At 42.3% G+C, this 16,018-nt stretch overlaps 2 protein-coding genes across 2 annotated transcripts; both read left to right on the forward strand.

The window, feature by feature from the left end:
- The first annotated feature begins 780 nt into the window (after window positions 1–780).
- On the forward strand, window positions 781–8,569 carry mrps15 (mitochondrial ribosomal protein S15). The gene is made up of 8 exons (XM_079694571.1): window positions 781–1,008; window positions 4,238–4,300; window positions 4,387–4,462; window positions 4,589–4,637; window positions 4,751–4,835; window positions 7,394–7,452; window positions 7,826–8,017; window positions 8,274–8,569. The coding sequence occupies exons 1-8, from the start codon at window positions 906–908 to the stop codon at window positions 8,370–8,372; spliced, it is 726 nt and encodes a 241-aa protein (XP_079550697.1). The 5' UTR covers window positions 781–905; the 3' UTR covers window positions 8,373–8,569.
- A 1,186-nt stretch (window positions 8,570–9,755) lies between these two features.
- LOC307047583 (cornifelin-like) lies at window positions 9,756–11,819 on the forward strand. Its single transcript, XM_079694572.1, has 4 exons — window positions 9,756–10,161; window positions 10,829–10,978; window positions 11,091–11,227; window positions 11,452–11,819. The coding sequence occupies exons 2-4, from the start codon at window positions 10,870–10,872 to the stop codon at window positions 11,548–11,550; spliced, it is 345 nt and encodes a 114-aa protein (XP_079550698.1). The 5' UTR covers window positions 9,756–10,161; window positions 10,829–10,869; the 3' UTR covers window positions 11,551–11,819.
- Window positions 11,820–16,018: the final 4,199 nt, after the last annotated feature.

Here is a 16,018-nt window from a genome sequence, read left to right on the forward strand (position 1 = left end):
AATGAAAAACAGGTCAGCTCCTCCAACAGTGCAACATGAATATGTGACATAACACGTTTTAAAACAGATAAAATAGTGCAAGATAAAAAAAATTGAGATGTGCAAGTAAATACAAATAAAATTGAAATAGTGCAAGTCTATATACAAGCAAATGGAATATGATATATCAGATACATAATTAGCTAAATGCAAACAGATGAATGTTTATGGATGTTCTTTAAAAAGTTCAGATGTTTAATATTCTTATGGCCTGTACAATATTGATACAAATTGATTACATGAAAATTGCTTTTATGTTCGTTGTTTGGAGTTATTCTACGGCTTTTACTCATTGGGAAGATCACACTGTTGAGATGTCATATCTGCCTGTTTTACACACGTTGACCAACAGGGGGGTTTGTGTTCAAATGAAGCCTCATGAGATGAATTATTTTGCTTCAAAGCTTCAAAGCTTCATAATCATAAGGCTTAATTTCGCCATCACATGTATACTGCTATGAGTTGTAGTTTTGCATTAAAAGCACATTCCACCCAACCTAAAAGCCACCACAACAACGTATTAAGCCACTCACAAGAACCTTCACAAAATAATTAAAAACAATGATTTAGTGATTAGCAAACTATTTTTAATTATAAAATAAAGCAGTAGAGGAAAAGAGACTCCCAAGCTCGTTTAACCTTTATTTTTCAAGACAAAAAACCGACATCACTCCTCTTTCATTGTTCCTATCGATGTGCTCTGTGATTACTTGCGCAGCCACTCAAAAACGTGCCTCATCCTCACTCAGCTTGTTTGGTCTAGACAAAATGGCGAGCCTCATATAGGGGTCGAGTGTGATCTCCTGCCACATTTAAATCCTTTTTTTGTGAGTTTAAAACCCACTTTGTGACCTATTCTGACCACCATGTTAGCTAACATTGCTCTGCGAACCGTCCTGAAGTCTTCAGTCGGTGTTTTCCGAGGGAGCGGCTGCTCTGCATTGACAGCAGCACCGAGACTCACAGGCGGTGAGTTGTATTTATGTATTAGTTTATACCCCTCAATTATTATAAAACATGTACACCCTATAACACAAAACCATGTACACTTTACGCAGGTGTTGTAGCCCATGATGGAAATGAGAGGGGAGAAGACAATCTCTAAATAAAGTTCACTGTAGGCGACAGGAACTATGATGAGACAATGATAGACAATGATTTACATATAACAAGAAGAAGCTGGCTAATGCATTTATATTAAACCTGGCTGTTGTAGTTGCTAAATATTGTTACATTATTAACTACATATGGACCCACTCCTGCAGAAGTGTGTGCAGATGTGTTGCTTCATCACTAAGTGTGAATTAATCTGCTCGATCTGATGTATTATCTGGTTTATCGAGACCATACAAAGAGCTTTTCTCACACTACTTTCAGTCCAGGTTGTAGGCCTTTATACACACCAAGCCTCCATAAACAGACCCACCTGAGAACAAGTTGGTATCTTCTTACAGAACATTTCTCCACAACAGGGAAATCATGAATCATATGTTGATAAATATACATACATACATACATACATACATACTAGGGCTGTGCGATTATCGCAAAAAAATCATAATCACGATTATTTTGGTCAATAATTGATATCACGATTATTAAAAACAATTATCCATTTACTTTGAAAACATCAATTTATTGAAATGAAATTTGAACAGTATGTTTAAATAAAAATAATAATCGTTTTATTTCGATTACGTTGTTTTCGTAATCGTTGCAAGCCAAAATCGTAATCGAGATTAAAATACGATTAATTGCACAGCCCTCATACATACACACACACATGGCCGTACCCACCATTAATTTTTTTCGAGCTGTGTATTTAACAAAACTTGTGAAATAATTGCACTAAACGGGGTATTTTGTAGTACTTCCATTTACTGCCGATGGGTGCGCTGCATAACTACGTAGCCTCGATTAAAGCAAACAACATACATCAACAAACTACCGCAGCCCGGACTTGAACCGGAGCAGCAGCGGAGGAGTGAGGAGGTATCTAGAGATCTGAGTCCAGCGGGCTGCTTGTGCTTCTGTTCTCCAGGGAGGAGAGCTCCAGAGGCTAAACTTTGGTTTAAATTGCGTGAATAAACTAGCTAGAGAGCTAAAGTTAATTACATTCATCCAATGTCAGAAGGATTACCTTTTAACAAACGTTGTAATGCTTTTCTTTCATTTCAATTGGAGTAAAACAATGGAGATATAACATTGTATTGTTTTCTTTTTACACTGACTCAGATATAATGAAAAGACTTCGTCAGTCGAAGCTCAGCTTTGGTAAGGAAGAGACAGGACAGGCAGAGAGAAAGAGAAAGTGATGGAAGTCAGGAGGAACTGCAGGTACAGTCACACAAAAGAATGTAGGCTTAATAACCTCATCTATCTATCCATAACTTGGTCTTCATTTACAATATAGACAATAGGCATAATTTTTAAACAACATACATCTATTGCAGTTATGATGTCATAATAACATACAATTGTATAAAACACAATTTGCTTACTACTTTGTTCTCTTTTGAGAATCAAACAAAACAGATTTAAATTAAAAAAGGTAATGCAAACAAACAAGTGAAAAAAACTAAATGGCTGAATTGCTTTTAATTCACTGGCAGGAGCGACAAGCAGCCAGAGCAAAAAGTGAACAACGAGGGAGAGATTGAACAAAGAGAAAGAGTAGAGGACAGGAAGAAGACAGAGAGACTAAGGAAGATGGAAGAGAGGCTGCAGGTTATGGAAAGGAGAGAGACATGGAAAATGAATGTTGACAATGTTTTGTAATCATTTTAGCTCGGTGGTTTGAAATCAATATATTATCCAATTTGTGAGCCCCCACAGGACTTAAAAAGCACCTAACTAGATCATTACAATCTCAAGAATCTCGGGGGGTATCCCCCGAACCCCCCTAGCATGTTTGGACCTCGGTATTTAGGAAATCCTGGATACGGCCCTACACACACACACACACACACACACACACACACACACACACACACACACACACACACACACACATACACATACACACACACACACACACACACACACACACACACACATACACACACACACCCATAGATAATACAATTAATAAACATTTGGTTTACAGTTGCTTGTTTGTGGAGAGTGAAACAATTAATATATATAATATGTAATGTAATATATCTTGGCCAGGTAACTCTTGAAAAATATATTTTAATCTCAATGAGACTTTTTACCTGGTTAAATAAAGGATATATATAAAAAAGTACACTAATGTCTGACGTAAATGTAACACAATTTATAATATAAGATTTAAAAAGTAGCTGGCCTTGCAAATTTATTTTTGTCCTAATTTAAATCATTCAAACTGCCAGTACATATTGTCAGTAGAGCACTGAGAACAGGATAGTTGGTGTTAATTTTGCCTGTATTTCTGCAGTGATGATCACCAGTGTTTTGAGGAAATGACATCATTAGTGATGATATTGATAATGAAACCAACCTTCCTCTTACCATCTGATATGTGTGATTGAACAGATTATTGCGGTTGTGCTCTTCAAATCGTGCGCTTTCAACTTGTTTATCAGTGGCATCATCGTTCTGTGGCCTCACTCACTCTCACGCAACAGAATACAAATGTTTCACATCAACAAACGGAGAAAGTATTAATAATAAATGGCATTCTGAAAAATGAAATACTAATTTAGCAGACGGTTTTGATAAGAGAATCACTCAGGTCCTACCGCTTCAATAAATAGATATACCTGCAATAATTTTAAATAGATTATGGCCTTGGTTTCTTTCGGTATTTCGGAGGTGGAACATCTTTTGCGTTATGTGTTTTGTGTGGGCAAGATATTTGTTGTTAGATGTCTACACATACAAACTAATTGTGAAGGTCAAGACATGCGTGGTTGTTGAAACTGACACAGATGTGATGATTCAGTATTATAAGAACTTAATCATTATGTGAAGTTTGATCACAGTTCATTCATATTAATGGCCACCACTGATCCTCTGCTGAGCCACTTTGTTGAGTATCTAACAAATGTTTTCATTTGTCTTCCAATACAATATCACATTTCCAGTTTTGTTATTGATCCACTTCTTCAGGCACCATCTGTTGGTCTCACATTTCCTTTGATCCCTTTATCTAAGTTGTTTTACTTTTGGTGTTTTTACCACACATTTGTAATTATTTTTCTCTCTCCTCTCGCAGGTTGCTTTGCTATTCCGCCACCAGTGAGACATTATGCTCGTGTTGCAAAGAAAAAGAAGGCCGGTAGGAAGCTGCGTTTTCAACACACCATGATTTGTCATTTTAAAATGGTCGCTCTCTTTTCATCCGAACATTTTGTTTTCCTTTAGGCCCTGAGAGCCAGCTCAGTGATCTTCCTCCAACAATGCTGAAGAGTGGCTATGCAGCCGTTCCCCTCTCGCAAACGTAAACAAACATTTATGCAGTACCTTGAATTAAATCAGTAAAGAATAATAAAATGTATATTCAAAATTCACAAAAAATCTACATTCTTGTATTTATTCTAATAAAAGTGTTTTTTTCAATCAACAGGACTGATGATCTTGTCAAAAGACTTCTGTCATTGGAGATGGGGTGCCATGTAAGTTCTAATGGCCCCAAAAATGGCATCATCATGTTTCACTCTGCTTTCTTGTTTTTCCGTTGATATCAACAATATCAATTACTTTGATATTATGTGTTCATGTCTTTTAGAGTGACAAGCTCCAGCTGAAAAAGGAACAGCTGATTGCTAAAGTCCAGAGGGATGAGAATGACTACACCTCAGTGGAAGTCCGGGGTGAGTTTCTCCAATGCTGTTCATAGTGTGTTCGCTGAAAAACAGGCGAAGGGTGTAGAGCTTTTAACTGTATTTGTGACCCGCTCTATCGAAATCAGTCAGAAGTCGCAACGGCTCATTTCAAAATAAACGTGGATTTGCGTAAAAAAATATTTTTCCGGGGTTCGGGTGCTTTGTTTGATTTTAAACAAACAAAGTCTTGGCTTTCAGAATATGAAACTTTTATTTCCAAAATCACACCATAAATACATTTTTGAAGCGTGTAAAGGGAAGATGACAGCTCTCACACTGCCGCCCCCCCCTCCCTCCGGCTGACATTATCAATGTAAGCGTAGAGTAATCATAAATCAGGGTGTCCGCGGGGTCTTAAAAAGTATTAAAAGTTGATAAATCAATTTAGCGAAAATTAAGGCTATTAAAAAGTATTAAACGGCATTTTCCAAGGTATTAAGAAGGTCCACAGCAACGACAACATTAAACACCCTTTAATTTACTGAAACGACATGTCGGGAAACCCCCCAAAGCGGCCCCATGCATAGCGCGCCGTAAAATGCTGCTTATTATTTTAAGTTTCGTTGCCTTGCTCCGCTCTGTGGGGGGGGGGGGGAAGGAAGAAAGAAAGAGACTAAACGACTACGGTAACGGGTCCCAAGGTGGGTAGACCGGCATACGCAACTCTCTGGGGGTCCAACGGCTCCGTGTGTAAGCCCTAACGATGAAATAGCCCGCCTCCCTCTCCCCGCGTCTCCTGCTGCTGCTGGGCTGTCAGAAGAGGGGGAGGAAAAGAGAGGCAGGCACCGTTTATTAAATATTATTATATTATTATACAGAGAACAGAGTCGTTATCAATTTGTTTTAAAGCTCAATAAATAACAAAGAAGACCTCTGACCGGCACTTTCCTAATTTTGTACGGAAGATTTAAACTTTAAAGGACCTGTTGACCGGCGGAACATTTTTTTTACGGAAACTCAGCCGCACGGTCCCCTCGTTCCTTGGAAGAGGCGGAGAGATGGGTGTTTTTGATCTGCTGTGGACTACCGGAGAGATATACAGCAGGAGAACACGCCGTCCACCGCGGAGAATAAACAGAAGGGCAACCATGCTCCGGGGTCTTCTTCGCTGCTTTTGGTGTATTTCGGGCGGCAGCAGCGCCACTTACAGGCCTGGCATATATACTACATCGTTTCCAGCATTTCCAGCGGTCTAGTGTGAACGGACACGTTAATGAATCGAATGCGTGTGAACGGAAGCCTTTTTTGCGCTTGCGTATGAGTTTTACCGTATGCGTCCTCGTGGGGCCGGGGTCTAAGCCAAACTATCCGGTCACAGAGATCTGCTATTTTAAAGTAAAGTCAACACATATCGACCCTAAATATAGTCTATATTAAGAACGAGAAAAGTCATAACATATATATCCTTTTTTGTAAACATATGACAAATGTGTGAGGGTGATGACGTCAGAGCATCGTCCTATGTGCAAGGGCTTAGCCCCGGACAGCCCCAGCCCAATTTAACCCCTGGGTATTTGTGAGGGAGCTCCTATATGGCATTACCCCGCTGAAGCTCACCAAAGTTTAACATATTTCATAGTTCAAAGTTTTGTCAATTGTTTTGTTTATTGGTCAAATACTGGTTTCTAATGGTTTCTGAGGAGTTTTACTGGAATGAAAGAGCACAGAGTACAGAAGCAACAAAGCAGCATACTGCATTAAACCTGACCTTCACAGAGAGGTTGAAGTTCATGTGGAGAGAAGGCTTCAGTAGTCTGTCTGCACTCTGTTTAGTTTTGCTATCTTACAATCAATATAGTAAATGTGAAGTAAAGTGTGTTGCCAATGTAACCGGTTAGAACTCAAAGTTGCGATGAGGTCTTAAAATGTATGGAAAGGGTCTTAAAAAAGGTCTTAAAAGGTATTAAATTTGACCTCAGGATTCCTGCATATACCCTGTAAATAACACGGCAGGGTCCGTTACAGTTTGTCTGATTTCAATCAAACAAAGTCTTGGCTTTCAGAATATTAAACTTGTTTCGGCAAATTCAGATGATAAATACAACTTTGAAGCTTGTAACGGCATAATTACAGGCGGAGAACGGAGTAACTTAACGTCACAGCAGGCATAACAACAGCCGGTGTTTCTCGTGAGGGTTTTCCCCGGGAAACAAACACAATACACACACACACACACACACACACACACACACACACACACACACACACAAGCTTCCCCCAGACTAGTAATCCAAACGAATATATCTTCCCTCCGTAGTATTTTGATCATTTGCTAATAACCAATCAGATCGATGGATTCCAGAGAAGAGGAAACTTTAAAGGCCTTTTTCTCAAAATGATGACTCGGTAACAGTCATTATATAATGTGACATATTTTGCTTAATATTTTGAGTACAAAAACAATCCTGATATCATTAGAAAGCTAGGAAATCTCTTCTTTCCAGCAGTGTATACAACTCAAAATGTGTCTTCCGGTCAATGCGACTGATTTGGAAGGAGCAGGTCACATATTGATTCAGTCTCCCTTTCTATGTCTTTTCCCTCAGTGGCTATTTTGACTGCCAAAATCCGAAACTTCCAGGAGCATTTGCAAAAACACAACAAGGTGAGTAACATCAGCATCATTTAACATTCTTTATTCCTCCCTCGCTCGCACGCTAAACAGGAAAGGCTTGTTCTTAGGTGACGTACGATATCTTACGTTGGTTTCACCACAAAAGCTTCTGTTAATATGTCTCCCCATTTCCTTTGGTGTGAGGTGTGGGGGAGTACACAGGATATCCTGTTGCACACAAATGAGGACATGCCTAGTACAGCCATGGTTGGAAATTTCCATGTTACATCATACGTAAAACATTGGTTAAATGTACACAAAGATGAAATAGAGTTTTAGTTGAACGGTATCTCAGTTTCATCTGGAATTAAGTACTACCTGAAATTCTACCAAGCCCAATGTTCTATGTGTTATTTGATTCAAGGACAAATCTAACAAGAGGCGGATGCTCATGGATATTGATCGGAGGAAAAAGCTATTGAAAAACCTGAGGTTGGTTAACTACGATGCTTTTGAGAAGGTGTGCGAGCAGCTGGGCATCACCTACAGTTTCCCCCCCGAGTACTACAGGAGGGTCACTCACCGCTGGCTGGCTAAGAAGGCCCTCTGCATTAAGGTATCAAACAAATCCGCATTATTCTGTTATTGTCTATATTTTATATTCATGATCAAAGAAAATGTGTATTTGTAAGTGTATAATTATGGTCTCTATTGGAGTAAATATCTAAAGACACTAAACTAAACTTATATTCCACACTTGTGTAATAACTGTGCATCTTGTCTCTGAGAGCATCGCTCAAGCTTTCCGTGTCAAACTGACTCACACGTTGAAGGTGTTGTTTCCACTGACACTTCGTCATGTTTCTTCACAGGTCTTCCAGGAAGTGCAGAAGCAGAAAGCGAAGCAGAGGCTGATGATGCAGAGTTTAGCCCCCACAGACCCCAAGGCAGCCAAGACTGCATCTGTTTAAACCCCATCAACAAAAATGTTCTGTATAATACAAATGATTCTAAATGCTTGTTAACCAACAAAGTTACATTAACACCATCTGATGTAAAGCATTTGGATTGGAAGTCCTTTTTCATGTATCACTGTCATACAATATGTTTTCCTTTAATTGCTTTCATGTTGATGTCAGAATACAATGGAAATAAAATGTCTCAGAAATGTGTATTTAAAAATGGTGTTTATACTAAAATATGACTATCAATTAGATGTGGTTTAGATTAAATATATTTAGCTGCACAAAAGAAATGAGCCCGCACTTCTGACATAAATGAAGGGGAGTCAAATAACCACCAAATAACCCATAATATTAAATTGTACAGTTATTGTTTCTAAAACAGTAGAAATATACATTCAAGAGCTGTAATAAGCTCTGGTTTGACAGTTTCCAACCTATCAGCACTGGTGATTTAACACTAAGGCACATAGGCATCATAGTAGTCATAATATTTCAAGGCACAATAATTTAAAAAAGAAAAACCAATAGGTATAAAACCATGTGCAACACTTTGAAGTCTATCCAGCCAAACACCACATCTCTGAACGTTGTGCTGCTCTCTGGGCTGAACATTTCCACTAACTAACCCCTTACCCTTTTGCATGTCTGGCCATGATGTCAGAACTTGTATTCTTCTATCAGCTCTTAAAAGCAAAACTATCTGTGTTTCATCGTTCATCAAACAAATAATCCCTTAGATATGTCTCCAAGAAGTCATTGCAGAATTTTAAATAAAAACTGTCAATATTAATATTTTTCACCGTGAAGTACCGTTTGTCTTTATGACAATATGCCCTTTAGTAACTTGTGATTTGCCCTTTTTAAACACTGATTGAGGTCAAGTGTTAGAAGATGAAATATCTAGAAATAATATAACTACAAAAATAGTTTATCCACTCCATAAATGGCACACTCAATAAGTCCTTTGAGAATGTTGTCTTACGTTTTTATTGAGTACAAGATGTATTGAAGTGTCTCTTGTTTCGTCCAAACACCAAACGTATCCTGTGGTTATGTGATCAAGTACAACATGACCTTAAACTATGGTCTGAGTAATTAATCACATAGACATTCAATTTCACTTCCAATGTGGTGGAAAACATTTTTAATTTCAGAGATGGCATCACTACCTGATGACTGCGCTGTATGGATGTTCCATTGTCTCTTTAAGTCAAATGATGTTACATCTACGTCTTGGAATACTAACAAGAGCAGCTCTGTGAGCATATAACAGAGACCTCCATATTAACATTTTGATTGATTCCCTTATAGGGTTTGAGTCAATCTGAAAGCACGTTTTTTTTTAGCTTAACATAGTTTTGTACTTGTTCACATCCTGTGAAACTCAGTAGTGACACAGTGCGTAGATTAAACCTCAAGTCGTATGACAGACAACGCAGACGTGATGCATTTGTGGTTGTTATATGATGGCGTGAAATTCTGATAACTGCATGAATTCTCTAAACTGAGGTGATCTAATGTGAGATTTGGAAAGTATTTCATTAGAAGCCTTCACTCCCTAAAAGATACCTGTTCCAGTGATCTGTATATATCTGTGAGTGTACAGACCATCAGCCTCAAAGCAAAGCTGCAGTTCTAATAGTCTTAGTTTGTCTGCAGATCTTTGTCATCCTCAGAAACAGCCGTTTGATTTGACATACCAGCATTTCGCAGCTCGAGCTCGTCACGGCTTCCTGTGTGCGGTGTGCAGCTTGTCAGCCTGATCAGACTGAGAGCACACCGACCGAATCTTCTGGTAAGTGACAGCTTTTCTCCTCTCGCAGGAGATTATTAACTTAAGAATTCACTATTAAGATGAATTTGTTAATAAAACATATTTCAATATCTTTTAAATGTTTTACTTTGGTGCAATCATGTTAAACTCATGCTGACGGCACTGAAACAAGATAACTTATGAACTGTTCTTAAAGTAACACATTTATTTTCACAGCCGTTTGTATGTTATAGTTAGTTACTGTTATGAGAATATTTGTATTTCACACTTAAAGCCATCATCTTTCAATTAATAAGTGTGAAAATGGCAAAAAGCCAACAATATTAAGTCTCATTCGGTGTTAGGAAATAACTCCATTAAATGTTGTTGATACATAATATGCGTTGCATGGAAATCATGAATTCTGATTAAGCCGTTGAGTGTGAATAATGCATGAACTCTTTCTTCAGTTATGCTCCAACGAAGAGCTTAAGAATATATTTACTCATAGCTCTGAATTATTCCTTTCAACATGAGATTTCCTTTACTGAAAAGGCATGGCATTGCAGTACTATATATGTAAAAAAAGTATAGAAGCAGTTGTAGATTTACATGGAAAGTGTTATTAAGGTACATTCTCCCATAGCTTTTCATCCTACAACACAAACGATTATGCTATCCAGTGCTAACTGTTTCACTCAACTTTTAGATTGCTTTATTGGAAACAACAAGCAGATCCAGTAATCCAACATGTCAAGCCCAGTGGTCACCCAACCGGCTGCAGGCAGCTACGGAACGAACGTCCAAACGGGGGAGTGGAGCACCGGCCTCTGCTCCTGCTTCAGCGACTTGTTAGTCTGTGAGTACCACTTAAGAAATCTGACATTATACATTTTTCTTTATACACTAAAGGCACACTTTCATGTTTTTTCTTTTGAAAAACTCACACTGAAATACCCATCTTTGTGCAGGTGCTATTGGTTGCTGCTGTCCAATTGCCTTGAGCTGCTACACTGCTCATAAGTATGGAGAAAACTGCTGTTTGGGTTGTCTGCCAGGAGGCTCAACCGCCATGAGGACTCACATGAGACTCACTTATGGCATACAGGTCAGTTACTTATATTATTAAATTATAAACTCAAATAACAGCCTTGTATTTTCGGTGGTGCTGTAAGAAGACTGCATTTCAATAGCTCTGATGAAAGACAGAGATTGCATTAACTTAGGAAATGTTAGGTGTTTCCTTCAATTGAGAAAAGTGAACAGTGGTGCATTTCCTCGCAGTGGGTTTTGGTTCCGTGTTGTGATTTTGCTGCAATCTTCTCACCACAGGGAACAATAATCAACGATGCCTTGATGACCTTTTGCTGCGGAACCTTTGAGGTTTGCAGGATGGCGCGTGAAATCCGCATCAGGAATGGAGAAGTGTAATCTCGAGAAGACGTCAAAACGATTCTGGTCCACTAAACAGTATTTTCTGCTGATTAATGATGTTCAGCTATTGTGAAAGTAACGTCTTGTAATTGCCGTAGCGAGCCTGGCTTTTTCATGCAGTCAACAAAGATTGAGCTAATGAATTATGCTAATCTGTGTATTAAATGTCATTTTCTAGCCTTATGTGCCTGTCTAACTGTGTAACTAATTGCCTGTATACTGATCTGCATTGCTGTAAATAAACTGCGTTATTCAATCACTCACAACATGAGTCATTACATTCAAGCATTGTTTGATTTAAAAAATGGATTGTCTTGTTTTCGATGAAGACAAACCCTTCCTTAACCATTGTTTTTGTAACATTTGTGGATTTTGACCATACAGTCAACATTGTGACACTGAAATATGGTGTACTTGTTGTGATTATTGCACAGGGTTATTTCCTTCCTCTTTTCCTCATTACAAAATCACTGGCTTCATTTGGTGAAAGTTGTAAGTATTTCATAAGCTCAAAATCCACTAAATATTCAATATTTCTTTAACCTTTGTGTTGTGTTCGAAAGCTGTTACCGTTCATGGTGTTCGCGGGTCAATTTTGACCCATAATATATTCAGTCCAAAACACAACCAATAAATGACTATCATCCAATATTGTTTTAACTACATCATAACTAACTTACTATGCATTCATAGCCGTACAATCCTGTTGTAATTTTATTCTATGGCCCCTAAACACAGTACACCACATATTGTACATGTGTGTGTGTTCAGGTTCAAGTGTTAGTGTACATATTCTTTGAGAAAGGTGGAGTTCCCGTGGGGGGAGGGGTTCAGAGGGAGGGGAGACCAGGGGCCTCATTTATAAAAGGATATACGCTCAAAAAATGGCGTACGGCAGTTTCTACGCAATGTTTGCGATTTATAAAATACTAACTTCACGGGAAAATGTGCGGTCCTCCACGCAAACTCTAACCAATGCAACGCACTAAGCACAAAAACGGGAGAGACGAGAAACTGTGACACCGTTGGCAGAAGGAAGAATGGAGAGAAATATGTGGAAGTAATACCATAAATAAAATGTTACCTCTCATTTATCATATATGAAGAATTCATTTTCAAACATTGATTAAAGCCAATCTTAAAATGATTTAACAAACGCCTGTTTGAGACTCCTCAGTGCACACAAAAACATAAAGAGAAATAAATAAATACGGATGTTATTTAAAACCACCTCGAATATGTTGTGTTAATGTTTTGAAATGGTTTCTCATAAATGATGCGGTAAGCAGGAGGACAGAATTACGTCTAAACTGACGCCGTTTTGCATTTCTTTAGGTTGTAGATACGAGCATGGTTTTATATATTGTAACGTTCACAGATGGAGTCGGAAACCGGCTGCAAGTTATTAGGCTTTAATAACTCTTATTAGCTTAGAGGAATACAGGTACAGGTACAGGTACACGTACAGCTTGGGGTTTCCACCTTACACACTATAACTCCCACACACACACCTATATATACCAGTGTCTACGTCACAACCTCCCCGCCCTCCCCCGTCCGCTCCCCCAACCACAGGCCCGCACCTAGACCAGCATCCTGTGCGGCTCTGTGATTGTCCAAGAGACGGGGGATGCGTTAGTGACACCCTCAGCCTCCTATACAGGGTTGCTACACTACCCCCCACTACAAAGTTCCTCGCCCCCGAGGAACAAATAACACTCAGCACAAACACTATAACTACACCACTGAACTGTGACTAGGAAGGTCTGGGTGGACTACCATCCCTTCCAGTGAGACCAGGGCGCATTCTTGCCCTCTACCATAAACAAGGGGTCTCACTAAAAAACGTACTAACACACAAAGGGCAGTGGGGGCCTGGGGTGGCCCTGTTGCTCCTCTCGCCGGAGGACCTGAGTAAGGATGTCGAAGGGTCAGCTGTGGGGTTTCCCTGTGGGGAAGCGACTCCTCTGTACGGAGCCAACCTGTCTCTGTGGAGAACCACTTTTCTCCCCTTGGGTGGCAGCTGCACCCTGTAGACCACTTCCCCCACTCTCTCCAGTACTCTGCAAGGACCCACCTACTGGCTGTCCAGTCTTGGTCACCGACCTTTCATGCGTTGGGGGCTGTAGACCCACACCAGCTCCCCAGCCCGGAAATGCTGCCCTCTTGTCCGGGTGTCATAGTTCCGCTTCTGTCTCACCCCAGCGCTTTTCTGCTAATCGCGGCGGACAAAGGCGTGCGCGTACTCGGGCCCTGGAGGCGTGTCCAGGGAGTCTGGTGGCTGACCAAACGCCAAAACCGCCGGGGTGCGAAGTGCTCTCCCAAACATGAGGAGGGCCGTAGAATAGGCTGAGGACTCCTGTACTGCCGAGCGACATGCCATGAGCACCAGGGGCAGATGCTCGTCCCAGTCGCGCCGATGCTGAGATGTGAGGATGGCCAGCTGTTGTCCCATGGTGCGATGTAATCTCTCCACTAGTCCGTCGCTCTGAGGTCGCAAAGGGGAGGTGCGTGTTTTGTGCATGCCCAGTTGTGTGCACATGGAGGCAAACACCCGGGACTCGAAATTTCTCCCCTGGTCACTGTGCAGGGTCTCCGGTTCTCCAATCCAGCTGAACATGCCGGCCACCAAGGCATCTGTGACTGTCTCTGCTTCTTGATCAGGGAGGGCATACGCCTCTGGCCATTTTGTGAAATAGTCTATGGCCGTGAGCATGTAGCGATTACCCCGGTTTGACAAAGGTAGAGGACCCACCACGTCCACCGCTACTCTCTCCATCGGGACCCCCACGGGAAACTGTTGTAGTGGAGCATGGGAACGACCAGGGGGGCCCTTCCGAGCCATACACGGGTCACAGCGACGACAGAAGTCCTCGACATCCCTCCTACACTGCCCCCAGTAGCAGTCCTGACGAAGGCGCCGGAGCGTCTTGGTGCGGTTCCATGCATGGCCTTGAGTACGGCCTCTTGTAGACCCCTCGGGACCACCACTTGCCACCTCTTCTCCCCCGTTGCTGGTTCCTTCCACGCCCGCTGTAGTACACCCTGACACAAGCGTAGAGCCTCAAACTGAGACCACAGTCCCTTGGTCGCTTTAGAGAGCACGGCCACTTCGTCCCACGGTGGCCGCTGCTGCGACTCGACCCACTGCAGTACAGGCTTTAGCACGTCGTCCAGCTCCTGCTGTTGCTTCCACTCTGCCCCGTCCACTGTCCGGAGCTCCTGGCAGACAACCTCTTCCACTGGCCTCGTGGCTGCACAGGCGACACCCTCCTCCAGCAGTTCCTTTTCCCGAGTCTCTCTCCTCTCGCAGTAGTGGCAACCCCCGGCGGCACACGCGCGGCGGGAGAGAGCATCCGCATTAGTGTGGCGCACCCCCGCCCGGTGCTCCACCCTGAAGTCGAACGCTTGGAGATCTTCTATCCACCTGGCGACCTGCCCTTCGGGCTCTTTGAACGTCATGAGCCACTGTAATGCCGAGTGATCCATCCTCACTGTGAACGCCTGACCACACAGGTAATATTTAAAGTGCCTGATGGACACTACCACTGCCAACAGCTCCCTGCGAGTGACACAGTAGCGTCGCTCTGCTTTGTTGAACGCCCGGCTGAAGTATGCAACCACCCGCTCCCCCTCTGGCGTAGTCTGAGAGAGCACTCCACCTACCCCCACCCCGCTGGCGTCGGTGTCCAGGGTGAACGGCAGACGGGGGTTGGCTGGGACGAGAACCGGGGACTCACTCAAGGCCCGCCGCAGGCTGTCAAACGCTGTTTGACATGAAATGACACTTATCTGGATGTAGCTTCAAACCAGCGGCTCTGATCCTTTCCAGCACCACTCGCAGAGATCCCAGAGCCACCTTAAACGAGCTGCCATGCGCCAGGATGTCGTCCAGGTAAACCACACACTGCTGGCGGGGAATCTCCGACAGCACCCTGTCCATCTACCGCTCAAACGTGGCCGGGGCATTACAAAGCCCAAAACTGAGGACCTTGAACTGCCAAAGTCCCCGGCCGGTACAGAAAGCCGTTTTTGGCCTAACCTCTGGGGCCAGAAGAACTTGGTAATACCCACTGCGGAGGTCCAAGGCAGAGAACCACGACGACCCGGCGACCAGGTCCAGGGACTCATCGATGCGGGGCAGGGGGTATGAATCCTTCTTAGTGACCCCATTCACCGGTCTGTAGTCTGGGCACAGCCGCCAGCCACCGGTCTTCTTCGGGACCATGACTACCGGAACGGCCCACGGGCTGTCGGAAGGCTCGATGATGTCTGCCTGCAGCATGCTCTGCACTGCCTCGTCGCAAGCCTGCTGACGAGCTAGGGGAAGTCGGCGCGGGCGACACTTGATGGGATGCGTGACCCCCGTATCAATCTCGTGTTCCACCAGATGCGTTCGGCCCACCTCCTCCTCCTTCATGGTGAATCTGCCCTGGAACTCTAGCAGCAGCTGCCACAACTGCTC

This window comes from Notothenia rossii, assembly GCF_949606895.1.
Source record: "Notothenia rossii genome assembly, chromosome: 7".
Lineage (NCBI taxonomy): Eukaryota > Metazoa > Chordata > Actinopteri > Perciformes > Nototheniidae > Notothenia > Notothenia rossii.